Source organism: Sminthopsis crassicaudata, chromosome 1 (assembly GCF_048593235.1).
Source record: "Sminthopsis crassicaudata isolate SCR6 chromosome 1, ASM4859323v1, whole genome shotgun sequence".
Lineage (NCBI taxonomy): Eukaryota > Metazoa > Chordata > Mammalia > Dasyuromorphia > Dasyuridae > Sminthopsis > Sminthopsis crassicaudata.
Window position 1 is genome coordinate 152,234,021 of NC_133617.1, and position 16,975 is coordinate 152,250,995.

Below are 16,975 nucleotides of genomic sequence, written 5' to 3' on the forward strand. Positions count from 1 at the left end.
ATTTAATAGATTATAAATGGTAAGTGAAAATTGTTTCTATGGAAAAGGTAACTGAATCTGGATTCAAATGATCATTTTACCATTAGTGGATTGATCAAATCTGACAAAGTATAAGGCAATGAGCATTGGATTAAGGGTTAAAAGATATAAATTTAAGTCATAGTTCTGCTATAGAATTTGTTATCCATTTTTGAGTAAGTCATTTATCATCCAAAAATCTGAACAAAATAAAGATAATGTTGGAACTTCTTCCTTCAGAGAGTCTTTTGTGATGAACTAAGACATTAAATACTTGTAAACAACACAAATGCAAGGTACGTATCAGTTATACTTATAAGGCTCCAAATAACCATGGGAGCACACAATTTAGAGTTAGCAAGCTTAATCCTGCCTCAAGCTCGCTGGTCTGACCTTCTTTTGCTCTTGGCTCGAATGTTATAACATCAGTACATCTATGTGGCCAAAATTCTCTTAGAAGTACTGCCCAATGAAACTACTTCCAAATCATAGAAAACCATTAATAGTATTACATCCCTGCCTCTTCAGGTTTTATGCTTCCTTGTTTCAACTCATTCTCCCAAAAGCTTGAGAACCTAAGAGTTAATAGAGTGAGGATTCTTTCTGAAATTTTCTGATAGAACTAAAATCCCCAGCTATTCCACCATTCTTTATCAACTTAAAAATGTCATATAATAATGACGACATAAAGAACATTAAGGTTGGCCAAAAGCTTTGCAAAAACCATATAAGATAGATATTACCATTCCCATTTTATAGATGAGAAAACCAAGTTTCAGTGATGTTAAGTCTTTTGCCCAAGGTTGCATAATTAGTATAAGCCTGAAGAAAGTTTGAACTGGTAACTTTCTGACTCCTAGTCCCAACATACTCTTTTACCATGTTGTTTTACAGACAATAGCTGAAAGAAAACCAATTTTTTTCTCCAAAATCAGTTTGTCTGAGTGATTTGTGGCAAGGGATTCAGTTTCTAGATGTTAGTTTTCTCATCATAAAGCAAGAGGGGCTAATTAGACGACCTTTGAGATCACTTCCAGATCTAAATCTATGATTCTAAGATCAAACCTGTTAATTTTCAAGAATTAGTCCCACACAAATGATCACTTTTCTCTTGCCAAATCCTGGGAAGTATATTTATTATATGCAGCTATCCTTAGTTTTCAATGAAGACAGAGTAGATAGAAAAAGCTTCCAAACTGGTCCTATTAGAGAGCCCAGTGTGTCAAGTGGGGAGCTCAACTGATCTCCACAGCAAAGTCAGTCTCAGAGTATATATAATAAGAAGCAGAAGTTTAATAACTATACAAGAAGGGAATACCAGAATCCTAGAGCTGGGATTGATCTCAAAGGCATGTAGTAAAATCCTTTTACAGATGAAGAATGATTAAAATTGTAAAACTTAGTTGACCCCTTCATCAGTCGTGTTAATCTGACATAACTTGTATAGACTCAAAGATCAACCAGAGACCTTATACATGTTAGAGAAGCTTGCCCATTTGGTCAATATATCATCCCTTCCTGAGGCAAAAAGGTGCTTTAAGCCAGATAATAGTCCAGACATAAAAGCATAGGTAAACAACAGCAGAATAGAGAGAACAGAATCAAAAGCAAGCTTCCTGAACGAAGCCTAGGGGACTGTTTCAGTTTTACCACTGGCCATCTAAACTTTCGTATTATCACATAGTGTAACATGCTGCTGTTGAAGTCTTTCTTGACCCCTCTTTTCCATGCTTTCCTGCTTTTGATTATATCTAATTTATCTTGTATATAGCTTGCTTTATATATATTTATTTGCAAGTTCTCTTCCCCCATTTCTTGAGGTCAGTGATTATCTTTTGCCTCTTTTTGCATCCCTAGTGCTTAGCACAGTGCCTGGCACATAGTAGCTGTTAGCAAATTTTGATTTATTAATTGAAGACAGTAGTACATAACAAGGTGTCTGGGTAAAGTCATCATTTTGGGTACTTTGCTCTAGTAACCTTTAGGTTCACATCTAAATAGCTTTCTAGAGCTTTTTGGCTACATGCAATTTTTGACCTTAAGAAAGATAATGCCTTTTTAGGAATTGTTATCATATTTATGTCACATAGAAAAATTATTCCATCTGGCAGAGCATCTCTTAAATAGGACCTTTTAAGATTTTACTTGTCTCTCACAGACCATGTGAGCTATTAGGATACCCATATAATCTTAATAGCTATGTGATGTTAAAAGGTCTGAAATGACTATCATGGGAAAGCATGTTAGATCTGGGTATGGGCACATAGTTGGATTCTTTTTTCATGTAATTGGATGGGAACTGTCAAAGATTATAGACCATCTCAACAAGTTACATAGAATGTAAATGCAGCTTATTTTCAGATGTTGTTTTATGCTAGGACACTATTTTTTCCCCAAATTTTCTTAGTACTTTTAAGACTTAATAGGCAAAACATAATGAAAAAAGTCCTATTTCAAAATGTTTAGCAAATTTTTTGTCTTAATCATTCAATTGCAAGGGTTTCTTTTATCTCCTTCTATTATTGAATATGAACTATTGCCTTTCACCCATTCCTTATCATGTCATATTATTTGCTCAAATGTGTGCTATACAAAAAAGGAGAAGGACTTCTGGGAATCAGCCAAGCATAATAATGGCAGACATTTATATAACATTTTAAGCTTTGCAAAGTATTTCATATATGTATCCTCTCATTAAACTTTACAACAACCTTATGAGGTAGGAATTATTGGTATTATTATTGCAAGTTTTTAGCTAATCAAGCTTCAGAAAAATTAAGTGACTTTTCCATGATCTATAAATGATTTAAAAATAGGATTTTAATTCAGTTTTCCTTTCCTCAAATATAGTACTCTTTGTATTATGTTACAGTACCTTTCCCAAAGAAATAGAGGAATTAAAGAAGTAAAAATCCCTTAGAGATTAGTTGTAACCAAAACCTCATTTTACAAGTGAAGGAACTATAACCCAAGGAAAAGGAAGTTGTTTGTCCAAGTTCACACAAGTAGTAAATAGCAACGACAGGATTTGAATCCAAATCTTTTCACTTCTAACCTATTATCTTTTCATTATGTCACATGATTATCAGCAGATGAACTTAATTATATCAATTTATTTTGGAAGGAAAATAGAAATGTAATCACAAATTCAGGACTGGAAAGTTTTTAAAATATTATCTAGTCTGGTCCTCTCATTCTATAAATGAGGAAATTAAGACCCTAAAAGACTTTAGTGACTGCCTCAAATCACTAGACTAGATAGAAGCAAAAAAAAAAAAAAAAAAAAAAAAAGTAGAAATGTAGTTTCAAACTTCTGTTCTGGTGTTTGCACTACATTCCTCTGAAGAATAGCATTGCCTATCACACTCAAGATAGCCAATAGCCAATCACCATTGAAAGATATATGCTATAACTGTGAACATACAATTTCCAGAAATATAGGCTCTGTTGCATAATATGAGGTATTTCAAGAGATATATTTCTTGACAAATAAATGCCCAAAATGGTTAGGATAATTGAGTATTTTAGACTGTAAATTCAAGTTTAATATACTAGAGTTTATTTACAGTCAAACAGGTTTTAGTAAAAGTCTTTAGAATCATGTAAATAGTAATTGGTTGAATGACTAAGATTTTCCATTTTTAGCTGGTTAGAAACAGTCATAGACCACAGTTATTTGCCGATTTATAGTTCTGTAACCTTTTACTAATGTCCCACTTTGATGCCTTAGCACAGAATGGAACTGACCCTCCTTTCTTCAAAATCTAATCCAGGAATAATCAATCCTATGTCAGGTTCTATTGAGCTAGGCAGAATGAGTAGGGACTTGTAATATAGCTTTCTTCAAGTTAGAAAATATAATAAAGCATTTAAAATTTGTTTATAAAATCTATTTACTTTTTATTACATGAAAAAAATACATGCCACGTAGTAACAGATAGGCATTCTAAGGGAATATTAAGAGGTCATTAATTTACTAAACATTTCTTAAACACACTTACTAGATGTAAAGCATTATATTATAAGCTAGATCCCAGTTAAAAATTTATTATTTTTATTATTATTAATATTTACATCACATTTTCACTTAAATATCATCTGTAAAAACCAGATTTTGTTTTTAAAAACTTGAAAAAGAATTTCATTTTATTTTATGAAAAATGAATAATTGGAATTAATATTTTTCATCTAATTAGCAGAATTTCCAAGAGAGTTTTTAAGTCTCCAATGGACCACTAGATGGAGCTTTGATTATAGTAATTGTTAAGTCTTAAGGACTCTAGCACTTTAATGGAAAGTTTTCATTTTTTTATGATTATCAACTTAAATGTTTTTAATAAATGCTTATAGTAAAGAAAAGATTCTTATAGGGACAAGATAACTTATAAAAAGGAATGATGTTTAAGCATTCTCAAAACTTACAAAGAGACTGCTTATTATAATTTCAACTGCTAAAATTCATATTCTCTCTACACAACTTTTTTTGAAATTCAGTTTTCCAAGGTCATCAGTTGCCTTGCCCTAAGAATGCCTAAGAGAATAAAGAAGGGCTAAGGTATCACTAGAGAAAAAGCTATTGTTGAACTTGTGACATAGTCATCTACATCAAGTTCTTTGTCTTATTCTTTAGCTAAGACCTTGGGGGCCAGTCCAATGCAGAAATTTTTCCAAGGATAGCCAACATGGATAAACATAAATATCTTCACAAACAGAAGTAATCTAAGAATTGCCACTGTACTGCTACAACAAGGTTTCCCTAAAATCTTTTGCTTTCTTTCCTTTTAACACACACAGTTCAACAACCACAGTATGATGGGCAAGCCTAAGACTAGCTCAGACAACTAGCAGCCTTACTTTTATAGGCTTCTATAAGTAGCCTCAGGGTGCTATATAGATAGTCATGCTTATAAAAGCTATTTTCTTCCTCTCTAAACCTATTTAATTTCCACATTTAAAAAAAGACAATGCAATTAATTCTTCTAGTACCCAGTACAAAATAAGTCCAGTCACCTGAGTATCTTGGACCTTATCTTCATCCTTACCTCTCAGATTCACTATTGCCTCTAGGGAAAAAACCTCAATAACTACCTAAGGTCCTTTACAAACTGCACTCCATGCATCTTTTCAGACATTTCTTATTACTCATCTTCTCAAATGTTCTATTTTTAACACATTTTCTCTCCTCCTTCCTAAGTTTTTACATATAAGATCTTTCAGGTATCGAATGCATTGATTCTTCATCATTTCCACTTGCAAGCTCTAGTTTCCTTACATATACATCTCAGTTACTACCTCAGTTGCCTTTTCTGAGATGTCCCCTCTTTTCACCCACCAACTATTAACACTCTTTTCCTTTTGAAATTATTTTGTATGATTTTTGTATGTAAATTGTCTTTACTTTTATGCCCATATGCAACGCCCCCTCCCAGCAAAATAAGCTTCTTGAAGGCAAGAACTGTTTCATTTTTATTTTCAAGAGCCCAATACTGACACAGTGCCCTTGTATAGTGAGCACTTAATCGATGTTCACTGAATTAAACTGACTAAATGTTTGTGGCACTTTAAATCAAACCCCCAGTTTACAGCTTCTAACACAGGAGATTGTTATATCTCCTTTCTTTTATTATATTACCTGTGTCTTTGATCCAGTGCTATAGAGTCCTGCTGTTCTCCCCATTGCTGCCGCACTCGGTATACAAAAGAAAAAGGAAGGAATGACGTTGCTGAGGCCATGAGCCAAAAACTCCTGCAAAGTTAAAGGGAGAATATGGAACTTAGCAGTCACAGGAAAGCAGTTAAACGCACATTAACAACCTCTGGAAATAGCATTGGGGGATTACTTTTCAAAGCACAATGCTAAAGCCAGGACTTTCTGTTTAGGGAATCTGAAAGTTTCAGCCTTAATCTAGAGTCAGAACTGCTTGACAGCCTGCTTGGAAAAAATACTATCTCCTGATTGTAACTGTTCTTACAGCTGAAACATGACATATTGTTCCATTGGATTGAATAAACACTGACTGATCAACAGCTTACTATGTACAGTACCTTGGGCTTAGCCCATTTGGGAGCTTGGCACCTGCCTCCCAGAGCTCCCCATAGAGTAAGGAGTACATTACAAAGTGTCATGTGGGAGAGGTACCGAGAAGATACCAAGAAAGTCCAAAGGACAAAGGTACCAAATCCAGTGGCTGAAAAAGAGAAAGAGGTTTAATGGTTCCTTGTCGCCTGGCTAGGAACTCAACTGGTGAAGAACTTAAGAGGATGTGCATTCCACCCTGAGGTCCAGTAAGAATGAAAGGGAATACTGTGAAATATGGACAGCTGAACGGTTAGGGTGCTATCACCTTGTTGAGGGCTAAATGCCCATGTATCTTCTGTCAAAGGCATATTGACTTAGAAAACACTTAAAAAAAAAAAAAAAAAAAAAAGATTTTCAGGCTACAAGTTTGAAACTTCTGATAGGTCAATTATACAAATAAGAGAAAGGGACAAGATTTTTGGGGAAAGAGCATGCATTCTGGCTTGGGATATCTGTAGGGTTAGAAGTACTTTACCTGGTTGTCATCCACTGAATATTTGAATTTTTTGGCAGAACCTTGGGCAAGAGCTAATGAGGCTACATAGCCAACTAGTGCAACTCCAAATGCTTCTGTGACAACTTCTGAAAGGATATTCATTGAAGGTGCCTTGGGTGAAGGAATTCTGTAAAAAGAAAAAAAAAAAGGTTATCATTAACCACAGTTTACATCCAGCAATTCCTTCTAATCAAATAGATTTAAACAATGATACTGTGGCTTATAGAAGGCAATTAAAATATATTACCATGAAAAATTTAAGTAGAATTGTTCTCAACAACTATTTTCTTGATTTAAACACATTTTTGTGATAGAAAAGAGGCATGGAGAAATTACATCGTCGCTCAAACTACAAATCAACATGCAATCATGAAGTATCTACTATGTGCAAGACATTCTGTAAAGTACTAGAGATCCTGAGCCAAAAACTATAAATAATATAATTTTAAGGAATTTATATTTTACAAGGAGAATATAATCTGTTCACAGATAAGTAAATATAAAATCTATACAAAGTACTTTTATGAGCAGAAGGTCATTAAGAATTGGGGAGGAAGGAAGGAAGATTAGAAGGAGATGGCATCCAAGATGAGCCTTGACAAATGTCTCAGTGAGGAATATTTGGGAAGATACAGCAGATGTGGGTTTTGATCCTGGCTCTGCTACCTACCAGCCAGAAGATACTGAGGGGTACTTTGAAACTCCCTGGGTTTTAATTTTCTTAACTATTGTTTTTTGTTAAGTCATTTTCCAGGTATATCCGACTCTCTATGACTCCATTTGGGGGAAATACAGGAGTGGTTTGCCATTCCCTTTTCCAGCTTATTAAGAAACTGAAGCAAAATTGCTGCTATTGGGCTCATAACCCAAAGAAATACTGAGAAGGGGAAAGGGACCTGTATGTGCCAAAATGTTTGTGACAGCCCTTTTCGTAGTGGCTAGAAACTGGAAGATGAATGAATGTCCATCAATTGGAAAATGGTTGGGTAAATTATGGTATATGAAGGTTATGGAATATTATTGCTCTGTAAGAAATGACCAGCAGGAGGAATACAGAGAGGCTTGGAGAGACTTACATCAACTGATGCTGAGTGAAATGAATAGAACCAGAAGATCGCTGTACACTTCAATACTGTATGAAGAGGTATTCTGATGGAAGTGGATATCGTCAACATAAAGAAGATCTAACTCACTTCCAGTTGATCAATGATGGACAGAAACAACTACACCCAGAGAAGGAACACTGGGAATTGAATGTAAACTGTTAGCACTACTATCTTTCTACCCAGGTTACTTATACCTTCGGAATCTAATACTTAACGTGCAACAAGAAAATGGGATTTACACACATATATTGTATCTAGGTTATATTGTAACACATGTAAAATGTATGGGATTGCCTGTCATCTAGGGGAGGGAGTAGAGGGAGGGAGGGGATAATTTGGAAAAATGAATACAAGGGATAATGTTATAAAAAAATTACTCATGCATATATACTGTCAAAAAAATTTATAATTATAAAATAAAAAATAAAAAGAAACTGAAGCAAACAGCGTTAAGTGACTTGCCCAGAGTCACACAGCTAGTAAGTGAGCTCACATTTGAACTCATGAAGATGAGTCTGTGATCCAGTGCTCTATCCACTGCATTACCTAGCTACCCTAAATTCTCATCTATATCATGGGGATAAAGCCTGCTTCAAAAGGTTCTTGTGAAAATCAAATGAGATGAAATATTTGAGCCCATTTTGTAAACCAAAAAGTGCTATGTAAATACAAAGTATTATTATTAAAAACCATTTATGCCCAGAGTATTATGGTAAGACTATAAAAACTCTCTTATTAGGAATTTCCTGATTTGGTTGTTTTTTGTTTTGGTTTTTTGTTGTTGTTGTTGTAGTTGTTGTTATTTTTTTGTGTTTTTTTTTTAATCTGAAGAGCAGTAATTCCATGTTGTTTTCTTTGATTTAATTTCTTTGATGTAATTTAAACCTTCCAAAATATTTACATGGGCTAATTTCTCTTGAACACTAAGATATTATATTTCATGGTGTATATTTCCTTACTTAAATTTCTTGTTATTTTAAGTCTTAAATGACATTGTGATCTTTAACTTAAAGTGTTATTGTTCAGGGATCACATTTGAGGTTTTCCTGTCAAAGATATTGGAGGGATTTTACCATTTCCTTCTCCAGTTCATTTTACAGATGAGGAATTGAGATCAGCATGATTAAAATGACTTACCTAGAACAAATGGGCCAGCAAATGTCTCAGGCCAGATTTGAACCGAGAAAATGAATCTTTTTGACTTCCGGCTTTGTCTAAGCCACTGCATCACCATGATGTATACTGAAACAGGTAACTGCTAACTACACAAGGAATATATGCTAGGCATGAAAAAGTCCCACATTTTCTCAGATCTAATAATGGATGCCTATATGTTTAAAAGGGGGTCAGATTATGCAAGTAGAAGGAAACTAGGAATCAATGGTAAAGAACAGGAAGTCATAGGCAAAGAACTTAAATTACAAGGGGCATAGTGTTTTCATCACTGCTACTATTTGGGGGGAAGGAGACAGATAAATTCAGAAAACAAAAAGTTAGTTATAAAGATGGTCTCAGTATCCAAATCTATATAATATAGGGAAGACACGAAATGATCTTTCATATTCCCCCAAGTTCAGATCTACCATCTTAAAATCTTAAAATGTCTTGAAATAGGATTTGGATTTTAGTGGCATGGCTTAAAATAAAAGAATATCATAGTCAATAAATAAGCAATGTTTAAGCAGCCTCTAAATTCCAATTACTTACTAGGTTTTGGTATTATCTGTAGAACAAAAAGGAAATACCTTTAATAAGTAAAATTTGTAGTCTTTCAAATTCTATCAAGAAGCCTTAAAACTGAAAATATAGGTAAGAGATAAAAAAAACTCTGTGTGGATGTGTTTTACCAGGTCAGAAACCACAAAGAGTAACAGATATGACACAAGAAAAATGAAAGAATAAAATCTTTAGATAAGATACTCTGTGTATACCAGATCAGAATAATAGATTTATAAAGATAATAGATAGAAAAGGAATAAATCATAATAGATACGACACAAGGAAAAGTAAAGAATAAAATCAATAATTCATAGAAGGTAATATACAAAAAGACAGGCATTAATAAAACCTATAGTATCAGATATTTATATACTAATGAACATTCTTTGAGCAATAAATTAGGTGAATGAGAAATCTTAATCCAAAGCAGAGATTTTTACTTTAAAGGTGTCTTTGAGATTTGGTATCTCCTAAATATATTGTGGCATAACTACAACATGGTTACTGAAAGTTATACCTTAGTTAATGTAAGTGGTAGAATTCGTTGTATATTAAATATGTATGTATATATATATTCATAAGGAAATACAAGGGCTTGAGTAGATAATTATCACAGAAAGCATTTGGAAGAGAATTAGTGGAAGAAGCAATAGCAGTGATAATGGGATGGGATGGGAAAAATATGCCTCAGATTGCTGAGCCAAAAGTAGAAAATTGAGTAATTTAAAGAATATAACAAAATTTCCTAGGACATACCAATGAGAAATACTAAAAGCAAAGATAGCCCATAAAGTCTTGATTTGTCTTAATTATGTCTTAATTCCTAAAAATGTAAAAATATATATATATATATATATATATATATATATATAGGAAACTGATTTTAAATTAAATAGAAAAAAATTGGTTTTGAAGGATAAATGAGATCCTTAAAAGAAGATGAGTTCATAAATATATCTCTCAATTTTTTAATCTCATAATAGGTTAATAGAAAAGCTGAGCAAAATTTGATATACAAACTATTTTTAGAATGAATTTGAAAGAGTTCAGACAAATAAATAAGATGTTATTTCTATAGGGCTTAAATTGCTAGGATTTTTTGACACAAAAGAGTTGGATTTCTCTTAAAATTCTGATAATACAACACATATATTTCTGATAATGAAGAAGTCATAAAGAGAATGATATAAACACATAGAACTCATTGGTTTTTTAAACATTTGTAAAGGAGATGGTAGCAAAGACTGATATTTAATAATGAATAAGAGCAAGTGATAGCATCTTGCAAGCAATGCTTAATTTTTTTTTAAAAAAAGCTAATTCTGGTGATTAGTGCCAATAACAACAAAAAGCAATTTTAAACTATGTTGGATGGCAAGAGTAAAAGTCTTTAAGGGGGGAGGAACAGATGATAGAAAATAGAACTATTCACTTCTTATATTTTCTTTACGAGAGAACAATTTTCGGAAAAGCAAAGACAGAATAAAAAGATAACAGATTTGATATCCCTTCAAAAATAAGATGTTAAAAGATGACCAAACTACACCCATTTAGATGAATTTACCAGATTTGGGGTATTATTATCTCAGTAATCTAGATAAACTACATCTCAGGGTACTGAAAGAACCAGTAGATTTGAATTGCAAAACATTATTTCACTATCTGTGAAAAATCATGAAGAAAAGTAGAGCTGTCATGAGAATAAAGACAGACAAATGTTCTAGTTTCCCCCCAAAAGAGAAAAAGTTAGATTTTTTGTTAACTTTAGGCTGGCATAGCTGATTTCCATTCATGGCAAAAATCAAAGATGTTTGTTGAGTATCTGGAAAGGAAAGCAATTAAGTTATCATGAAAAACTAGCATGAGTTTACTAAGAGTTCTTACTAGATTAACCTCATTTTCTTTTTTTGACAATATTAGTTGATTCAACCAGGAGAACATTATAGAATATATATATATATTAGGAAAGCTTTTGGGAAAAAAGATTACAGACAAGATGGAAAATGTAGGATAGATGACAGTATAATTAAGTGGATTCAAAAGTGATTAATGACTAGATTCCAAGCAAGTTTGGCTTTCTAAAACATACTAACTTCATGACTACAGTTAAGTCACTTAATGTCTCTCTCAATGATCAATCAATTTCCTAATACTAAATTATAGAAAAGTTGCCAATTTGAATTGGTAGAACTATCCAGACTGATGAAAGTACAGGTCACATGATAAAAGAAAATTACATAGATTGGCAGTCCCATATAGTATCTGACAGGTAAATATACAAGCTGTAATAAAAATAAGCATACGTTAAAATAAATATGACAGTGCTAAAAAGGTAGTTTAAATCCCCCTATACATTATTTGTTTTCTCATTGGATAGTCTATAAATTTTTGAAGGAGTTAAGGATGTTTTTGTTGTTGTTGTTTTGTTTTGTTTTCCCAGAGAAGTCTTAAGGTAAGCTACAGAGAGCATGATAGTTATTTTCAGGTATCTGAAGAACTGTCCACCCAATCATAATTGCTCTGCTAGGCCACAAAGGATAGAAATAGAAACAAAATGCTAGAAGTAGAATGAGCTATCCTGGTAGGTAATGAGCTCCCTCCCCCATCACTGTAAGTTTTCAACAGAGGTTGAAAGACCTCTAAAGAGGAAATTTTGTTTTGGTTTGGTTTTTTCACAGATTGGTTAGACTAGATGGTGTCAGAGGTTCCTTCCAATTCTGAGATTCTAGTACTTGACCAAATTCATTATATTATTCATGTTGAATAGGTATAGTTTTTCTTACATACAGTCAAGCACTTACAAACGTTTTCTCCTGGTCCCAACAAATTTTAGGTTAAAAAAAAAGTGATATTTACTGGTCTTCCTTAACTTTAGAAATTCTGTTTCTGAACTATTGAAATCACTTTTGAAATAAATGGCAAACATAAACAAAAAAGATCACATTACCCATATGGAATATGTCCCACAACATCCAATCCGTAGGTATATTCCATGTTGGCACAATAGCAAGCAAATGATGCAGCAATAATCTATTTGATTAAATAAAAAAAAGAAACATTAAATGGTTCACAGGCACTCAATAACCAGTTTAAAAAGTAAACATTTTTAAAGTTTCCTTGTATTTTGAGAACACAGTTGCTATATAAATATTGAGATTTGTTGAGAAAAAAAGTGCATTTTATTTCAAGGAAAATTCAACACAATTGGCTTCTAAGTACACTTACTAGTTAATTCTACTGTGCCTTAAAATAATATCACCAATAATTTTTCTTTCACTAAATCTTGTGTAGAATAGTACAACTAATTTCTATAGCACTTTGAATTTTACAGACATGTCCTTTATTTTCCCTCAACAACTCTGAGATAGACAGTATAAATTTTAGCATCTTTAGAAATAGTCTATAAAAAATTAGGTATTTTGCCCCAAATCACACAGGCTGTACATGGTACAGTGAAGATAAGTTCTTAACCTTTTTTTCTGCTATGGACTCCTCTGACTGATGAAACCCATGGACTGCCAAGTCAAAATAATGTTTTCATGTATAAAATTAAATAGATAGGATTACAAAGGAAACCAGAAGTTAGTGAAAGTAAACATGAATATTTTTTCACAGACCAGTTCACATATTTCCTGAAATTTATCCAGACAAGAGGTCTGCAAATTGTAGCTTGAAAACCCATTTTGTTTAAAGTATAACACAGTCCATACTTTGTTTTCTAGTCAGCACATTCAAAAGCTATTGGACTTACACATGTTACAGAAAGACAATATCATAGATCAGAAACTCAAAATGACTTTATGAAATCAATTAATCCAATTATCTCATTTTTGCAATGAGGAAACTGAGGCTAGGAAATTATGTGACTTGTCCAACGTCAGATTGAAAGAACAGAGCTTAAATTTTAATTCAACTGCTCTCCCTCCAAATCCAATTTTTAAGAATAAGAGATAGCATTCAGCCAAGTCCACTAGTTCATTCAGCTCAACATTCTATCTGATGTGGCATTTTTAAAAAAAATTTAAGCTGCTTATTATTATAGATATCTCATTAAATAAGAAAACTATTAACTTACAAAAATACTTTTCAACATTAGTATCATCTAATCTACTCATCACTGGTGGGTTTTAGTTATTTAATTAGAAGTAGAGCAGATATTTAGAAATTTGTTCACAACTGCTGTTAGCAGTGGGTTGGTTTTTTTTTTTTTATAAAAGGATTATGAATATTCCATGTGTCACCTTAGATTTGTCTTTTTTGTATATCATAAACTCCTATAGCATTGAAGAGAAAAAATTTTAACCATAAAACAAAATCAAAATAAATTAAAACATACTATATTGCAAAGTAAGTATTCAATAATTCATAATAATGGCTCCATTATTTAAAAAATAGTACTGAGAATTATCTTAAAATATATCCTTATTTCAGATACAGCTATAACCAGATTGATACTGATGGAAACTCAATCAATAAATTTTATTGGACTATAATTAAAAATCATGAAAAGCTTGTCCCAAGTTAAAGAAATTATATTATGCCTTATAAAAAGTAATGCTTCATAGTAAGACTGTTTTAAGTATTGCATCATTAAGTAATACAGGCAACAGCAGTCATATAGTAAAGATACTGAGTTAATCTGATTCAAACCACTGACTTGATCTCCCACAGATAATGATTCATTCTATTCACTTCAGTGAGTCATGTGTGTGACAGCAAGTCAGACCTCTTGTAATCAGTATAACTTAACTATACATTCTTCAATACTCTATACACAAAGAAGAAAAAGGCTCTCTATAATTCCAGGATAATTAATATCTTTTATTATATTCAAAAATAATGGGCATCCTTTTATTTGTAAGTTTGCTTTTTGGATTTCACGAGAATATAATAAAATCACATCCATCTCCAAAAATAATTTATGAAAAGTGTATTTGCACCTGGCTTTGGTCTAATCTAAGTTACATTGTTTTTTCTCTCAAGATGAGCTTCATAGAAGGCAGCAAAGTCAAAAGTACTGGCCTGACAAATATGAAAAAGAAACTATTCTTCTGTTAATAACCTGTATGACACTGGATAATTCATTTCAATTCTTTGGATCTCAGTTTCCTTATGGTCGATAAAGGATGATAGAATAGATTCCTTCCAGCTATACAGTTTTAATAAGAATCACAGAAAATAAGATCCCTTTATCCCTATGGCTCTTTTCTCCAGTCTATTTCTCTTAAAGTCTAAATTCCTCCTTCATTTCTCCATGATCCCACTGCTGACTCTCTAGGCTTCTTCCTTTTACTCTTATCATCAGTTTTTAAGCTTCTTTTTTATATGTTGTATTTCCACTCACCTCCATTTCAATATAAGCTCTTTATGAGCAGGGATTAGTTTCCTTTTTTACTTTTATTCTTATTTCTGATATTTAACATAATTAAGTGCTAAATAAAGCTGACTGACTTGATTTGTTGACTTTCATCATACATTGTCCTATACTTTCAAGAACTCTCTAAGGTGGGTAGATCAAGTCCTATTTATTGCATCCACTTTAGAAAAGTAGAAAATGAATCTCAGGTGAATGTCAGAGAGATATTCCCCGATTCTAATTTAAAGGGGGAGCTCAGGACCTATATCCCTTAATTTCCTACTCAATTGCAGGTCTTTATCATGTCTCATACCAGGTACTCTTTGCCCCTCCCCAATCTCCCCACTCCCTTTAAGTTTTTTTTTTTTTTAATATGTTCCCCCTTTAGAATGTAAGTTCTTCCTCTTGAAGTGGGGAATATATCTTTTTTTATTAATTTTTATAATTATTACATTTTCTTTGACAGTGCATATGCACAGGTAATTTTTTTTTACATTATCCCTTGTACTCCCTTCTGTTCCAAATTTTTCCTCTCCTTCCCTCCATCCCCCCTCCCCTAGATGGCAGGTATTCCCAAACATATTAAATATCTTATAGTATATCCTAGGTACAATATATATGTGCAGAACCGAATTTTGTTGTTGTTGTTGTTGTTGCAAAGGAAGGATTGTATTCGGAAGGTAAAAATAATCTGGGAAGAAAAACAAAACAAAACAAAACAAAACAAAACAAAACAAAACAAAACAAAACAAAACAAAACAAAACAAAACAAAACAAAACAAAAACAAAAACAAAAACAAAAAAACAAAAAAACAATGCTCACAGTTTACACTCATTTCCCAGTGTTCCTTTTCTGGATGTAGCTGATTCTGTCCATTATTGATCAATTGGAATTGGATTATCTCTTCTCTATGTTGAAGATATCCCAAGGGGGGAATATATCTTTAACCTTTGTATCCCTATTGCACAACATAGTGTCTAGCAGCTAATAGACACTTAATACATGTTTATTAGCTAATAATGGATTTTACATTCCTGAGAGGTACTTTATTCCTCTATCTGTATATTATAAAGAGGAATAAATAATACTGAAGATTGCCATAAACAGATGTATATTTGGTGAGTTCAAATAGTCTCTGTAGTTCCCTAACTTAGAGATATGGAATCATCTATGAAATATGTAAGCAAAATATATATTATAAAGATAATTTTCACAACTGCTAGTTTCTGAATCAACAAAGATAAGAGATATAGTGAACAGAGATGGAGAAAGAGAGAGAGAGATGGAGAGATGAAGAGAGACAGTGAGAGGGAGAAAGAGAGAAAGAAAAAGAGAGGGAGAGATTGAGATTAAAAATGATGGAATGACTTCTTACTTCAAGAAGTCCAAGGTGGAATCATGGAAGTTAGAAAAGGGCAAATAAAATGACATAAAGTAGAATTTATAAAGCAGTAGAGAGTAGAGAAATCATAGTCACAAATCTAGAACTGGAAAGGATCAGAGAAGGACCATCTAATCTAAACCCCTCAGTCTATAGGAAACATGAGCTTAGGGATATTAAATGATTTATCTACTATGGCCATATAGGTAAAAAAACATCAAAAGTAAAACTTGAATCCAAGTCCTCTCATTTTAGAATTCTTTCTACTCTGTTACACAGCAACTCTTTAATCTGAATATATAGAGGAGAAAAGTATGGAAGGGTGTGGTCAGATAAGGTCTTTTGGGAAAAACATTTGGGGCTTCAGAACTTGGAGATAAGAATGAACAATACAATAATAGACAGAAATTGGGGAGGGAGGTGAAAATTTTTCTAAACACCAATGGAATAAATGATAATGGAATGGAATGGAATAAAGATAAAAGACAGAAAAAGATAGGATGACTGGGAAGGGAATGAGCATTCATACAGCATCAATTACTATCAGGCACTATGCTAAATACTTTTTAAAAATACTATCTAATTTGATCCTCACAAAAACTCTGCAAATAGGATCCCTTATTATCTCTATTTGGGAAAAAGATATAAAGTGACTTGCCTAGAGTCACATAACTAGTAAGTATATGAGACCAGATTTGTACTCAGATGCTGCCTCTGTTTCCAGGTCCAGAATTTTATACACTGCTCCATTTAGCTGAGAACAAAGGTATAGAATATATGATTTATCTGGCAGATAGAGTGGAAAGGAATAGCAAAATG

At 32.7% G+C, this 16,975-nt stretch overlaps 1 protein-coding gene across 3 annotated transcripts in view; it reads right to left on the reverse strand.

Moving 5' to 3' along the window:
• Positions 1 to 16,975, reverse strand: part of SLC26A7 (solute carrier family 26 member 7) — a 273,392-nt gene that overhangs the window by 55,658 nt on the left and 200,759 nt on the right. For all 3 annotated transcript variants that reach the window (XM_074269726.1, XM_074269721.1, XM_074269713.1), the window contains 3 exons: positions 12,366 to 12,448; positions 6,573 to 6,720; positions 5,651 to 5,764 (listed from right to left, as the gene is read on the reverse strand). In XM_074269726.1, coding sequence (XP_074125827.1) covers positions 5,651 to 5,764; positions 6,573 to 6,720; positions 12,366 to 12,448 — 345 coding nt within the window. The remainder of the gene's footprint in view (positions 1 to 5,650; positions 5,765 to 6,572; positions 6,721 to 12,365; positions 12,449 to 16,975) is intronic.